The following is a 14,811-nucleotide window of genomic DNA, read 5'->3' on the forward strand; positions in this document are numbered from 1 at the left end:
TACATCAACAGTATATAGACAAGCTATCTTGTTACAATAAATATCTATCGGAAAATAACTTGGAAAAGAAAAGATCACCTTCACCACATCCAGATGAACCATCTAACAAATCAACTAAATCATTATCACCTTCACCTTCAACACAAACAACTAACCTTAAAGATAAACCCTTATTAAGAACCAGGAATTGGAACGAGTACTCCAGTTATTTCACTTGTCCACCGAAGTTGAGACCGAATTTAGTTCAAGAAGATTCATTCACCTTAAGAATTCCTGAAAATTGGATTCTATTTCAATCTGCTAACAACGAGAAGAAGTTAATTACTTCCTCCGAATCACCAATTATTGAAGACGATCCTGGTGATAATATAAATCTAAATTTGGTAACATCGGAAGCTAATGAAATACAAGAATGGGAAGAAGATCTCCATTGGAATGATCCACCACCAAGATCACCAGAGCTCTCAACCTCTTCTACCTCTGGATCATCATCCTTTTCTTCTCTTTCATCAGAATTTTCATCTCCATCAATAAATTATCAACCACTAACTCAAGGACCAACGCCGAAAGCTTGTTACAGGTCTAACTTTAAAAACATTAACACATTTAGAGAATTTATCAAAAGACAAAATAACCCAGCTAAATATAATCTTAAAGTTCAAGTTCAAAAAGAAAGAAAAAACAAAGAACGTCTTCAGAAAAGACATAATGATGTAACCCTTGAAATGGCTCCACCTCGTTCACATTTAAAGCAAATCTCAGAAGGTCTAGTAAAGGCAAAGAACAGTGGCCTTTCTATTTGCTCAATCGACATGGAAAATACTAAAATTAAAATGCGAGATGGTACTATCAAAGATGTTCCAATTTGGATTGCTATTATCGATGCGCAAAATGTTCGAGTCGTTTATCATGAGTTTATTCGTCATCCCGCTGCTTCTTTGCTCGATCAAGAATTCGGAACGCAAATTCATGGATTAACTAAGGAAGAGGTTAATCGGGGTAAACAGTTTACCAAAGTTAGATCAGAGGTTATCGATTTACTAAGAAAATATGATCGAATTGTTGTTTCTGGTCAAACAGGAGATTTCGTTAACCTATTCATATCAATTCACGATCATCTTCAATTGTTACCTAGAATTGTCTGTGTCTCTTCTTATTACAATTGTCGAGGTCAGAATCAAGCCCTTGGTCTAAAATTCGCTGCTTTTCTCATGTTTAACGTTATATTGCAACAAAAACAACATTCACCGTTGATTGATTCAGCTTATTCATTATATCTGTACTTGATTGATTTCGAAAGAATCGAGAAGATAAAAGCTAATCTGTTCGAAACCAGAAACATGAACAAAGGATTTCGTGGTTATATTTACCCTCTTAATCACCACATGGCCTCCTTGTTACATAAAACGATGGACGTTATTGGTGATTGGCCTCATCATTTTAAATTCAGTGCTTATGATAACCCATTCAAGAGAAAACAAAAAATTAACAAACAATTGTACAACGAGTTAGCTTTCATTGCACCCACTCCAGATCATCTTGTTCCTAATCCATATAAGTTTGATGAGGTTCGTAAGCGATCATTGATCACTCTCAAGCCTCGTCGAACCCGTTAAAGAGTCCGCACTCAGCTTTGGCGGGGGGCTCTGTAAGGGGAGGTAAGCTACTCTTACCCCCAAACTCACCTCATCATCAACAACCAACAGAATCAAGGGTTGACTAAGTGTCACCTTAATCAAAGGGTATAAAAAACAAGATTGTTAAAGACAAACAGTCAGTTAATGTGAACCAGTTAATCCATATCCTTGTTAAAATTAAATCTCTTTGTGTTAAACTCTTGTCCATATTGTTAATCCTAATTCAACATTAAAACTATTTATAATTAATTAATTGTTGTTAATCACTTGTGGTGTGGATTAAGTAATTACTTAATCCACTGTGATATGAGATTGGCCCCTAATTAAAGATTTCGGTAATCGAGTGTTCCGATAAAGTAATACTCTTACAAATACTTTGACAATATTGATTGATTTTGTTATTGTGGTCATTGAAATCGGTCACATGTATTGGATAGTTAACAATTTATTGATTGTTACAATTACTTTTAATGGCACTTTGATTGTCACCATTAACAATTAACATTTTATTAAACGTAATAGACCAACAATTAAATGTAAATAACGATAATGATAGTTGAAGGTGTCTCCTTATTGATTAACTAATCACCATTAGCGATTGTAAATGAAAACAATTAATTTCCATGTTTAATTATTTTAATTGGGAAAATTTGATTCTCAAATCAATCGCATGTAAAGTGATCAAAAGTTAATTGCAATTAATTTAATTTCTTTCATCTATGTAAACGGTCAAAGAGTCAAATTGTTACAATCAAATTAAAGTCACTCATCATTTTCATCATTGGTAACAATTAAATTATCAGGTTAATCTAATCAACTACATTATATGTTTAACAAGTAATCAATTTAAATTGAATCAACCAATAAAACTGATACCAATCAATTGATCATATTGATTGTTTTCATTAACAATTCAACAATTTAAATTAAATTACCAGCAATGAAAGTTCAATCTAAAATTAGGAATACAAATAATTCAATGAAAGTGATAAAAGTTTGGTTAATTATTGATGATTATGATGATGATTAAGTTAATTAACCCAATGCCAGGGAATGAAAAAGTTTTTTAATCTTATATTGTTTTAAAAGGGATTAATATTAATCTAGTTAATCTTTTGCTTTCTCAATTGTTGGCAATCATAAGCATCGAGTAAACAATTTAATAAATTAACTAACTAACTATTGTAATTTATGCTATTTAACAGTAACTTTGGATTTTAACAATTAGGGTACAATTTATAATTAACGATTTACAATCTCGTCGTTGTCGTAACAACAAGTAACAAGTTTTTCTTGATTGTTATTGGCAAATTGCCCGAGAAAACAATTAACTTACTTAATAATGTTAATTGTTACAATTTGTGACGACACAAAGAAGATGATAATTAATGAATTACATTGAAATTTAACCAGAATTTTGTCTTCTCCAAAAACAATCAACAAATTATCGGACATTTAATCAAGAATAAGATTCAAATTGTTGTAACAATTAAGTTAATGACATTGAGCGGGAAAATATTATTAGTAATGTAATTACATTACAAGATAGGATTTAAGTTAATTGTTTAGACTGATTGTTTACCCTTTACCAACCAATTTACGTAATTGTAAATCATTGATTGAAAACAATTTACTTTGGTTTTTTTACAATTGATGCCAATGTGGATTATTAACAATCAAATCTAATCAATAACACTTATTGGCAACAATTTACAAGATCCAATTGAAAGTTGGTTATTTTTGGGTTGATCATTTTCTGGCTTTTCTGGTTCCATTGTAATTATAATTGAAAATCATTGTGATTCTAATAATAATGATAATCAATATTATTGAAATAGATGGTGAATTGATTGAATATATTAGGATGATCAGAAAGTTCTGCACGAAAAGTGAGTCTAAAATTCAACATGTAATTTAACTTGAACAATTATTGGCCGAGAATTAATTTTTTTTAAATATTTAAATTCAAAGTTTATTGATTGAAAATAATGATGTTGATCAAAAGTTTGAATATTTTATTCAGGCCAAAAATCGCGACAAAAATGACCGAAAAAATTTTTTTTTTAATCCCTTCTGTTGATGAGGTCTAAAGTGGCCTTAGAATTTTTTTTCGGAAATTTATCACTCTTATGATAAAATTTAATATTTTTACTATAATTGTTGAAAATTTTGAAAATTAACTAATCACAATTAAGGAAAAAATTAAATTTGAAATTTTATCTTTTTTTGTGGAAAAATCAGAAATTTATGATCAAGAAAATTTTTATTATTGAGGAAATGGGAAGTTTTTGATTTCATGATGAATTTCTGATTTTTTAACAAAAAAAAGATGAAATTTCAAATTTAATTTTTTCCTTAATTGTGATTAGTTAATTTTCAAATTTTTCAATAATCATGGTAAAAATATTGAATTTTATCATGAGAATGATAAATTTTCGATAAAAAAATTCTAAGGCCACTTTAGACCTCACCAATAGAAGCGATTAAAAAAATTTTTTTTTCGATCATTTTTGTCGCGATTTTTGGCCTGAGTGAAACATTCTAAATTTTGATCAACATCATTATTTTCAATCAATAAACATTGAATTTTAATATTTAAAAAAAATTAATTCTTTCCTAATTATTGTTCGAGTTTAATTACATTTTGAATTTTAGACTCACTTTTCGTGCAGAACTTTCTGATCATCCTAATAGTATTAACAATAATCTAATAGTTAATTGTTAATGAAATAATCAGAGGTAACGAAAAAGATTGTAATCAAAAAGTTACAATTTCAATGATTGATTAGCGTAAAAGGATTTAATCAGTTGATATCAAAATTGAAATGGAAAAGTTAATTGTGTTAATAGAAAGTTAAATCTTATCGTTGATTATTACAGAGAGAGAGAGAGTTGAGGAAAGTGAATTAATTAATTACGAGATACAATGTAATCAAATGTTGATTGTTGGATAACAATAATAATCTAATTTGAATGTGATTCACAATTGAATAATCAACTGATTCTCATGATAATGATTATCAATGGAGAAATCAATCAATTCAATTTCTGTGTGTTTCCATGTTTACATTGATTTCTCATCTTAATCATAGCACCTTAGAATCTTATTTCATCATGAGAAGATAATTTTATTATTGTGAACATGATTTCATCCTGATTATCATGTTCATCTTTCCCAGAGCAAACTAATCAAATTAATTAATCTTGTATAAATCACCCAGATTTTCAATTACAATTTATAAACGATTTTTATTCAATACCAGTTATCATTTCCTAGCATTTTTATATCATCTTTAGCATCCTCATCAATTTTTATCTTTATTTACTTTCTCACCTTCAGTTCTTGGAGTTTATTTTTTTTTATCTACTTTTATTGATCGGTCATCATCATGAAGATGATTATCATCATCATCATCATCATGACAATGGTAATAAAATGGTTAAACTGACCTTTCCAATGGACAAGACCCTTAGGGTATTCAAGTACATGTATTAACATTTAAAGGACTTTTTTTATAACAACTTGAGCTTCCTGGTCAGTTGATTATCGTGATCATCATGATTACAATCAATAAATCAGTTAATCAACCATTTAAATTCAATAAATTGTGAATCTTTTTTGGTTTCGAGTCACTTTCCTGTTTTTTTCTGGATCCATGATAATAATAGTTGGTTAAATTGTCATCACTATCTTGTTAACAGTTTAACCAACTATTTATCAAACGAAATTTCAAATTGGCAACAATTAACTAAACAGTATTAACCTAAAATCAATTTCCAATTGCCAATGATTAACTATTAATACTCAAACAATAATAATTTTCATTATATTGATCAGTTAATCAACTTTCTCAGAGACTGAACTTTTTTTTTAACCAAATTTTTATCCAGAATCTAAATTACATTATGATAACAATTAGTAAATCACATTTACAGGTAAACTCAGATGATAAGATAATCAAAATCATTAGTTAGACACAAGAAAAAATAATAATCATTATTGATTGTTAATCATTTAGATCAATTAACTCATATAATACAAGTGATCAACAGTTGTAGGTTTTAATCAATAATAATTATTAGTTTGACTTAAGATGAAGGTAAATATGATTTAATTATTTATTGATTAAATGATTAAAACCAAGACAATTAACACTTGAAGATTAATTTCCAGAATATAATTAGATTTGATTGCTTGTAATATCATCATAATATTAATAATAATTGTAAGATCAATTTAAATTGTAACGGTTTTATGTTTAATCAATATGATGATGATGATATTAATGATAATACAAATTCAAGTTGATGATTACTTTTTGAGCATCACAATTTAATTGATATTAAATTATTGCTGAATCAGTAGATGATAATAATAGTATTATTATTATTATTAATGATGAGGATGCTAAAGGTAAGTAGACAGGTAAAAGACAAAAACAACAAAGGAAACAATAAATTGTCAACATTTTCAGTTATATGAACAAATTATCATTTATATTTGATAACAAGAGATGAGGATGAAAAATAAAAATCTTTGTGACACCGATGAAGGTAAAGATTATTATTATTTTTGTCATCCATCCTTCAGTTAAGATGATGAGAGGATGTTGGTGATCAAGATGAATAAAGGTAAGACAGGTGAGAGAGAAAAAGAAAGTTATATTAATCAGGAAGAAAAGTTGAAAATTCTCATCAATCTTATACTAACATCAACACACACGAAATAATCAAAACTAATGGTCAACAGACTGACCATTAAAAGGAAAAGAGATGAAAATGAATCTTAAATAATTGACTTGATCATTGATCGATAATCTCATTTGATGAGAAATTGTTATTGTTTCAGGTAAAAAAACGAGTCACAATTGAAATTAATTACATTGAGAGAGTTGGAAAAACTTTTTCATTGGAGAAAAAAAGTTTCGAAAATTTGTTTAAATTTCTACCGCTAGATGGCAACTTAGAGCAGAAAATTTAATCATTTGTATTGAGAATTTAATTTTCAAAAGGTAATTAGATTTAATTGTATTGTAGGAAATTTTTCACGCCTAATCAATAGAAGGGTCAATGGTCAGTCGTCTGGACGTTTCGATAATATAAATGTTTGGACAATTGAATGAATATCTACTGAAAGTAAAAAGGGAAATTTGAATTCTGAGTTGTAACAATTAACTTACTCTTGTTGTTTCTTTATTTAATTTGATAAATTGTGATCCTAAATATGGAAAGCTGACCCTAATTAACTTTCCAAGTCGATACATAATAGAGTTGAAGAAAAGAAGACAATTAATTTTAATTGTTTGTGGATTTTGTTTTCTCGTTTAACTTTGACTTTTCAATTGAGATTTTGAAACACTTTGAATTGATTAATTAATCAATTGAGCAATTAAATCACAGGAATCATGATTGAGAGATACAAACACATAGGATGAAAATTGTAATTGAGATTGAATCATGTTTGATATTCAATCGAGTGAGATAACAATTAAATCAATTGAATTGATTAAACACAACAAGAAACAGAAACTAAATTGTTAATTTTGTATTGAAATGAAATTGTTTTAATCAATTGCAAAGGCAGAAAAAAACAAAGTAAATTAGACAATTGTTATTGTCAGATTTGTAAATTGTTGACACTAACTGAATAATCAAAGAGAGAGAGAGAGAATCAAAGGTCAAATAGAGATAATTAACTAATCAAATGAATACATTGGGATTTAATTGGAAAAAGAAAGTGAGTTGAATCTTTTGGAATCGGAAGTTAATTGTACTGAGAATTTAATTTCACTAGAATTAAATTGTTTCATTCTAATCAAAGTTTCCTAGTGAGTTGATTATCATCATGGTTATGGTGATGATCACACTTAATGATGATCAAGATGAGGTTGAAATTGATTCCATGATGATAATCAACGATAATCTCTTTGGTTAATCTTATCCCTTATCCCGAACCCAAAAGGATTTAACTTTAAACACTAATCTCAAATCATTTATTATCCAATCCATTTAATTATAATTCATCTGAGATTAGCAGATAAATTCAAGGGAACTACATTTCTCATCACCATCTCCTTCAGGGATTATCCATTTCAAATCAAATGAGTCTCATGAGATTATCTGATTCACCTGAATATCAACAGTAAATGATGATAACAATTTAATAATAATAATCATCAACTTATTGTTAATGATAATGTTTACTAATTGTCAGGGAAATATAATCAATTTCAAAGGTAAAAAGGGTTCAAAATTTAGTTCCGGTTTTCCATTCATATTGTAGCATCAAAACTGTTTCCGGTTTCAAGTAACTTCATCATTTATTGTAAATCATAGACACACAACTCATTTAATCATAATTAATGATTAGATGAGTTTTTGTTTTCACTCAATATGGTAAATAAAACATTAACTCAACATGATATTTATAAATTATCAGAATAAAGATAAATTTTGATTCAGTTGGTTAGTTAATTGATTGATTGTTAATGGTTAAGGTAAATATACACATCGGAAACTACCTGAGTTGATTAAATTAATGATCCGGTTCAGATTTCCAGCAATTTGTGCTGAGTTATCATGAAATCCATGGTATCATCATAATCATGAAAATATAATCACAATTTACCATTAAATTGTTGCTATTTAATTGTTGACCCCTTTGCTATATTTATTAACAATCCAACAACAATTAACCATGTTCACTTTGAATTAAAAATAAATTCACAACAAAAGGATCACAATTAAATCATGAAAAGTTCATCATAAAACTCAGATCAATATGGAATCTCAATTAATCCTTAGATGGAAAGATTTTTTTTTCTCTCCTTCTAAATTCATCAAGCTTAGTATTCAAATGATAATGATACTGATTAAAGGTTAATCTTAACAATTTATAAATTGCTCTCTAAATTAACTGCCGTTGTCTACTTTTAATCATCATTGTAAATGGTTAACTTTAATATCCTCGGATTAAGGTTCACAAATCCCAAACAATTATCATCATCAATTTTTAACTTTCAATGTATTCAAAAGGTTAACCACTTGAACACAATATTATCATAATCAGGATAAATTATCATCTAATTGTTGTGGTTTAATCATGTTCATTGTTAAACCCTGGTGAACATCATTAACTAAACCAAAGGTAAAGGGATTGGTCAGTAAATGGATTTGACCTAATTATTATTATTTTCCCCTTCATTTTGGGTTAATCGTTAATCCTTAAAACCACAATTTAGATTAAGAAAAAATTTTCTTCCATTTATCAATTGATTTACTTTTCCCCATCTAAATCATCAAATACAAATTGTCATCGGATTTAAAGTTTCATTTCATATTTGTTAGTAAACATATTCAATATTTACGATAATCTTTAATCATTTTCATCATTTAATTGTGATTCCTTTGTGATACAAATTAACTAATAATCTGATCACATTTAAATCACCAAACAAATTAAATTTCAACTTATCATGAAAACTTTTTCCCAATATTGGTTAATAAGCTTTTTCATAATCCAAATGATAAATTTTTTGTTTGGTGATTAACTTTGTTAACCATAATGAGTTTTGATTCATTCATTTTAATCAATTGTTGTAGTTGATTGAATATTCTGATTATAATCATGATAATCTAGTAAATAATCAATTCTGGTAAATCAAGTCTAGGATTTACCATATAAATTACCTTGACTTAAGGTGTAACCATTTGTCCTACTGACCCAATAATCAGCATTAGTATTCATTGAATGAGTTGGGTGATAATGATAATAAAAATATAATTATCATAATCAAGATGATTTCTGCTTAATCATTTGCTAACAATTAACTAACAATACAAAAGATGGTTCAACAAAATTAAACAATAAACAATTTCAATCGATAAACAATTAACCATTACGATTATTGGTGCTATCGATTATAATTAAATCTAATTGTTGATAATTACCTTTTTCTCAAATGATGAACCTTTGGTGGTCAGTGATCTTTGGCATCCAAATGTTTTCAATAACTGACCAGAGGATCGAGGTAAGATTGATGATGATTTTTTGGTATAAAGATCCTCAGATGATCCCTGTAACAATTAAACAAAATTAGTTAATCATAATTCATTTAGTTTAGTGGTTAATTTAGTTTGAGGGTCAATGAATTTACTGATTGTTTCAATTAGGGGATTAGTTAACTTTTAATGTTACTCTCATTGGATTGTTGTTACTATCAAAGTTGATTGTTAGTTACCATTGGTGATTTAAATTTTGCAATCACAATTAAAACTGATTATTAAGTATTATCATAAATTGTAGTTGCAGTCAATTAAATGTTAATATTTAACTGTAAAAACTATTTAATTGCTCAGGTAAATTGTTCGTGTTCAAAATGTTATCATGATCATGAACATCATGTTAATTTGGTTTCATACACACACTTTCACAATTGATAACCTGATTACAACTATCATGATCAAATTGTCATGATAATAATCAAGTGAAACTTGATTATCTGTCACTATTAATACTAATCACAATTAAGGATTTTCATCAATTATTATTAATAATAATGATATTTAACCGTAGGCTTTATGTTTTTTTTTTGCTTACTCAATGAGGAGACAATTAATCATCTCATTGATTTGATTTAATTAATATACTTCAATGAGAAAACAATATCATTGTAATAATAATCATCATCATATGATTATGATTAACTAATTTCATCAGCAATTAACAATGTTTACTTGTTTCATTGCCTTTCCAAATCCAACAATTCAATTATATCTCAATGATATTTTTTAAATTGTTGATTAATGATCATGATTTTGTAATATCATTCAAGTTGAGTCATAATTTTTTTCATTTCAACAATTAAATTGTAAAGTTAATCAGCTGATTAGTTGAGTTTAGCAACAATCATTTTTTTTTGTCACATTAAAAAGTTAATTGTCACTATTATGATTATATGATAATTTTTCAAACGTTAATTGTTGAATGATGATTAGATTTACACAGGAATTGAATGAATCACACCCTAAATTAGTAACCAATGATAAATTGTAATCATAATAATCAAATTAACATCAATATTTGGTTGACCCACCTTTAGGTAATGGTACAATTTAACATTGAACAATTCAAACCCAATTCTCAATGAAAATTCATAATTACCATGGTCATTAATTAAGTCAATCAATCAATCAAAATGTGTTAATCATCAGACAAGAAACAACAATAAGCTGAATCAATGAATTAACTGTGGTTTGGGTAATCAGGATTACGATTGGAAAATGTAACAATGAAGATGCACAAAATGATTAATTAATCAATAGGAATAAGAAAATTTGTAAGTTGATTATCAAATAGTTAAATAATTAAGAGAAATGGAGGTAAATTGAAAGCTGATTAAGGTAATTGGCGAAACTTAAATAACTAAAATTAAAGGTAATTCAATAGGAGTGGATTTTAAATTGTCTCTTTTTCATGGTTACCTGGAGAGAGGAGTTTTCAGGATCAATTAATTGATTAAAAACACGTCAGAATTTAGCTGATTAGTTGAATACACCTTAAGGGTGAGAGGGAAATTTAGACAGAGAAAGAAAGAGAGAAAGAGAGAGAACCAAAATCTCAACGTGATCATGAAAAAAGTGGACACGAAAAATGGACAATGTCCAACTGAGATAATAATAATTCATTGGTCATCATTATTAATAAGTATTGACCATTGAGTATTATCATCTCTTCCTGATCATTATCTTCATCCATTGATCCAAATCAATGGGAAACATTTAGACAATCATATCGTTAACATTATCGTCATCATCTTCATCATTTTCATGATCCACATGAAAACCCCTTTGGTCTTGTGGAGGAAAAACTAACCACCGGAGGGAAAACCTTGAATTTAAAATGAATCACAGAATTGATTTTCTCTCTTCTCAATTTCTTGTCAACTCATTGGAGTCAATTGTCAACAATCAAATCAAATTAAGTCTCAAATTTTGATGATCACCTTTCATGATGAAATTCATGATCACTTACATGATAAGGTTCAAATGAACTGAAAACAACAGCATCAGTTGAATATCGACGAGAAAAACTGAATGATGATTTCCTTAATTTAGAATAATGTTTCTTCATCTTGAGAATCACAATTTTATCATCAATTCATTTCCATGGAAACATGATGAAAGAAAAGCTCATTCTTCAGAATTTTCAACGAACTTTTTTTTTAAATCTATTATCTTCTTATTCCTTCAATTTTCATTCCTGATGACATATTATCCTTTTGTTTGCTTGTAAATCCCATAGGCTCACTACCTTTACATTAATAACAATGTGACACTTTTAAGATGAGGATGAGGATGAGGATGAAAATGATTTACACAAAATAATCACATAGGTAACAAGGTTTAAAACCATCAGATTAATGATTCGGATTGATGATCATCATCATGATAAATTAAAAGTTGCACAAGTTTGAATATCAATGATGATGGCAAGGGAAAACTTTACCTTCAACAGTTAACAATTAACTAACTGTGTTGATCACAATTAATCAACAGAAAATTTGTTTTTTTTATGGTAGTGATGATTAATCACATTAATTTACATGTAATTAATTATCGTTCAATTTAAAACTGTTCCCGATTTGATCAATAAACAACAATTAGTTTTTGAATTTACAAAAAAAACTGTTGATAATGTAATTGTTAATGGTTGTGTTGGTGATTTATGATTAACTCACTGGAGAAAAAAAATGATCAGTTAATTTTTGATTATACTGTTTAATCAACAACCAATCAAAGTTAAATTGTTAACAATTAAATCGTTTGGAAACTGTTGATGATGATCAAGTAACAAGCTTTGTTTCAATGGTTAACAATACAAAATAGATGATGAAGATGACAACAAGAGAGAGAGAGAGAGAGAGAGAGAGAGAGAGAGAGAGAGAGAGATACAAGATAATCAAGTTAAGATGATGATGATGAAAGGGGAAAGGATGATAAGTATCAAGGTGACAGGAGAAAAAAGTTTCAGGTAAGAAAAAAAAGTTTCTCTTAAAATCAGTCGATTGAAAATCATTGGTGTAATGTTGATTTTCTTGTTCTCATTGAGTTTCTATTGATGTGATTACTGTTGTGTATCAATGACAATTGCAAAACCCAAATTAACAATTAATTGCTGTTGTCAAGTTAGATAATATCACACAGGTAAACCTTTTGATTGTTTTGGTAAATCATTAATAGAGATAGACAGGTAAATAGAAAGAGGAGCTAGAGAGAGAGAGAGAGAGAGAGAGAGAGCATCCAATTCAGCAATTAAACCAACATATTCAAATTAATCAGTTGATTATCCTCATGTAATTAATTCTGTATAATGTTTCCCGTCTCATTAGATGTAAATAATTAGCGCTGAAACAATTTGAATCTTTTTTTTCAATTGTTCAAATCTCAGGTAATCATTATTGTCAAATATTTATTATTATCAAACTTTTCATGGTAAGAAAAAGTTTTTTTTAAAAAAAGGTAACCATGCAAAACAATGATGATGATGAATTTCACTTGCAATTTATCATCATCATCATTATGTTGATTATTATTCAGTGAAATTCAGACTCAAATAAATATCATGATAGGAAAGTTTCCCATCATGATATTTGTAAGAGGGAGAGAGAGTTAATACTTTCTCACTTTTACTACTATTAAACTCACTTGTTTTTTTTTCATCATCACTTTTATCTTGTTTATCATCATCAAGAGAGAGAGAGAGAGAGAGAGAGAGAGAGAGAGAGAGACAAGATAATCAAGTTAAGATGATGATGATGAAAGGGGAAAGGATGATAAGTATCAAGGTGACAGGAGAAAAAAGTTTCAGGTAAGAAAAAAAAGTTTCTCTTAAAATCAGTCGATTGAAAATCATTGGTGTAATGTTGATTTTCTTGTTCTCATTGAGTTTCTATTGATGTGATTACTGTTGTGTATCAATGACAATTGCAAAACCCAAATTAACAATTAATTGCTGTTGTCAAGTTAGATAATATCACACAGGTAAACCTTTTGATTGTTTTGGTAAATCATTAATAGAGATAGACAGGTAAATAGAAAGAGGAGCTAGAGAGAGAGAGAGAGAGAGAGAGAGAGAGCATCCAATTCAGCAATTAAACCAACATATTCAAATTAATCAGTTGATTATCCTCATGTAATTAATTCTGTATAATGTTTCCCGTCTCATTAGATGTAAATAATTAGCGCTGAAACAATTTGAATCTTTTTTTTCAATTGTTCAAATCTCAGGTAATCATTATTGTCAAATATTTATTATTATCAAACTTTTCATGGTAAGAAAAAGTTTTTTTAAAAAAGGTAACCATGCAAAACAATGATGATGATGAATTTCACTTGCAATTTATCATCATCATCATTATGTTGATTATTATTCAGTGAAATTCAGACTCAAATAAATATCATGATAGGAAAGTTTCCCATCATGATATTTGTAAGAGGGAGAGAGAGTTAATACTTTCTCACTTTTACTACTATTAAACTCACTTGTTTTTTTTTCATCATCACTTTTATCTTGTTTATCATCATCAAGAGAGAGAGAGAGTAATAATAATTGAGTTCACAGAAATAGAAGAAAAAAAAATAAAGGTAAATAGTAATAACTCATCGGAGGAAAAAGTAAGTTACTCGAGTTTAGATCAAAGTTCTAAGTGTTATTTTTTAATGGCTACGAAAAAGTTTTTACTGTCTCATGAAAAAATAAAGAAAAACTCATGATGATTATGATGAACGAAAAATTTATCAACCAAATGAAACTCATCATCATCTTAATCATCTTGTTAACTAACGTTTACTCTCTTTAATTTTTATGGATCAACTTTTTTTTTCTTCTTCGTCTTTACTTTTTAAATCATTAAGAGAGCAACATTTTGAAACTTTTCTCATCTTCGCTTCAATTTCCTGATCATCAAACCATTTTATCAACTAATTGTCATCACAATCAACTTGATTATTACACTTTTCGATTAATAATCATTTTCTTCTTCTAGCAAAAAAAAATCTTAAGAAACAAATAATAATAATAATAATCTAAATCAAAGTAATGAATTCGGTTCCAAAAAAAGTAAACTATCGCAACGATTAAATTGATTTTCGTTGCAACGAAAAACTCAAGTGT

The 14,811-nt window shown here is 28.0% G+C and overlaps 1 protein-coding gene across 9 annotated transcripts in view; it reads right to left on the reverse strand.

Annotated features, from left to right (window-relative positions):
* LOC128393843 (pleckstrin homology domain-containing family G member 5-like) overlaps window positions 1-14,811 on the reverse strand; it is an 81,122-nt gene that overhangs the window by 44,048 nt on the left and 22,263 nt on the right. For 3 of the 9 annotated variants that reach the window (XM_053354068.1, XM_053354069.1, XM_053354077.1), the window contains exons 4-5: window positions 9,588-9,713; window positions 6,818-6,883 (exon numbers count right to left, since the gene is read on the reverse strand). In XM_053354068.1, coding sequence (XP_053210043.1) covers window positions 6,818-6,883; window positions 9,588-9,713 — 192 coding nt within the window. Of the gene's footprint in view, window positions 1-6,817; window positions 6,884-9,587; window positions 9,714-10,800; window positions 10,825-11,670; window positions 12,484-14,811 lie in introns of those variants that run through there. The other 6 variants (XM_053354071.1, XM_053354076.1, XM_053354070.1 and 3 more) reach the window with 5 other exon arrangements.

The sequence above is a fragment of the Panonychus citri genome, unplaced genomic scaffold (genome assembly GCF_014898815.1).
Source record: "Panonychus citri isolate SS breed McGregor unplaced genomic scaffold, ASM1489881v1 Contig00138, whole genome shotgun sequence".
NCBI lineage: Eukaryota > Metazoa > Arthropoda > Arachnida > Trombidiformes > Tetranychidae > Panonychus > Panonychus citri.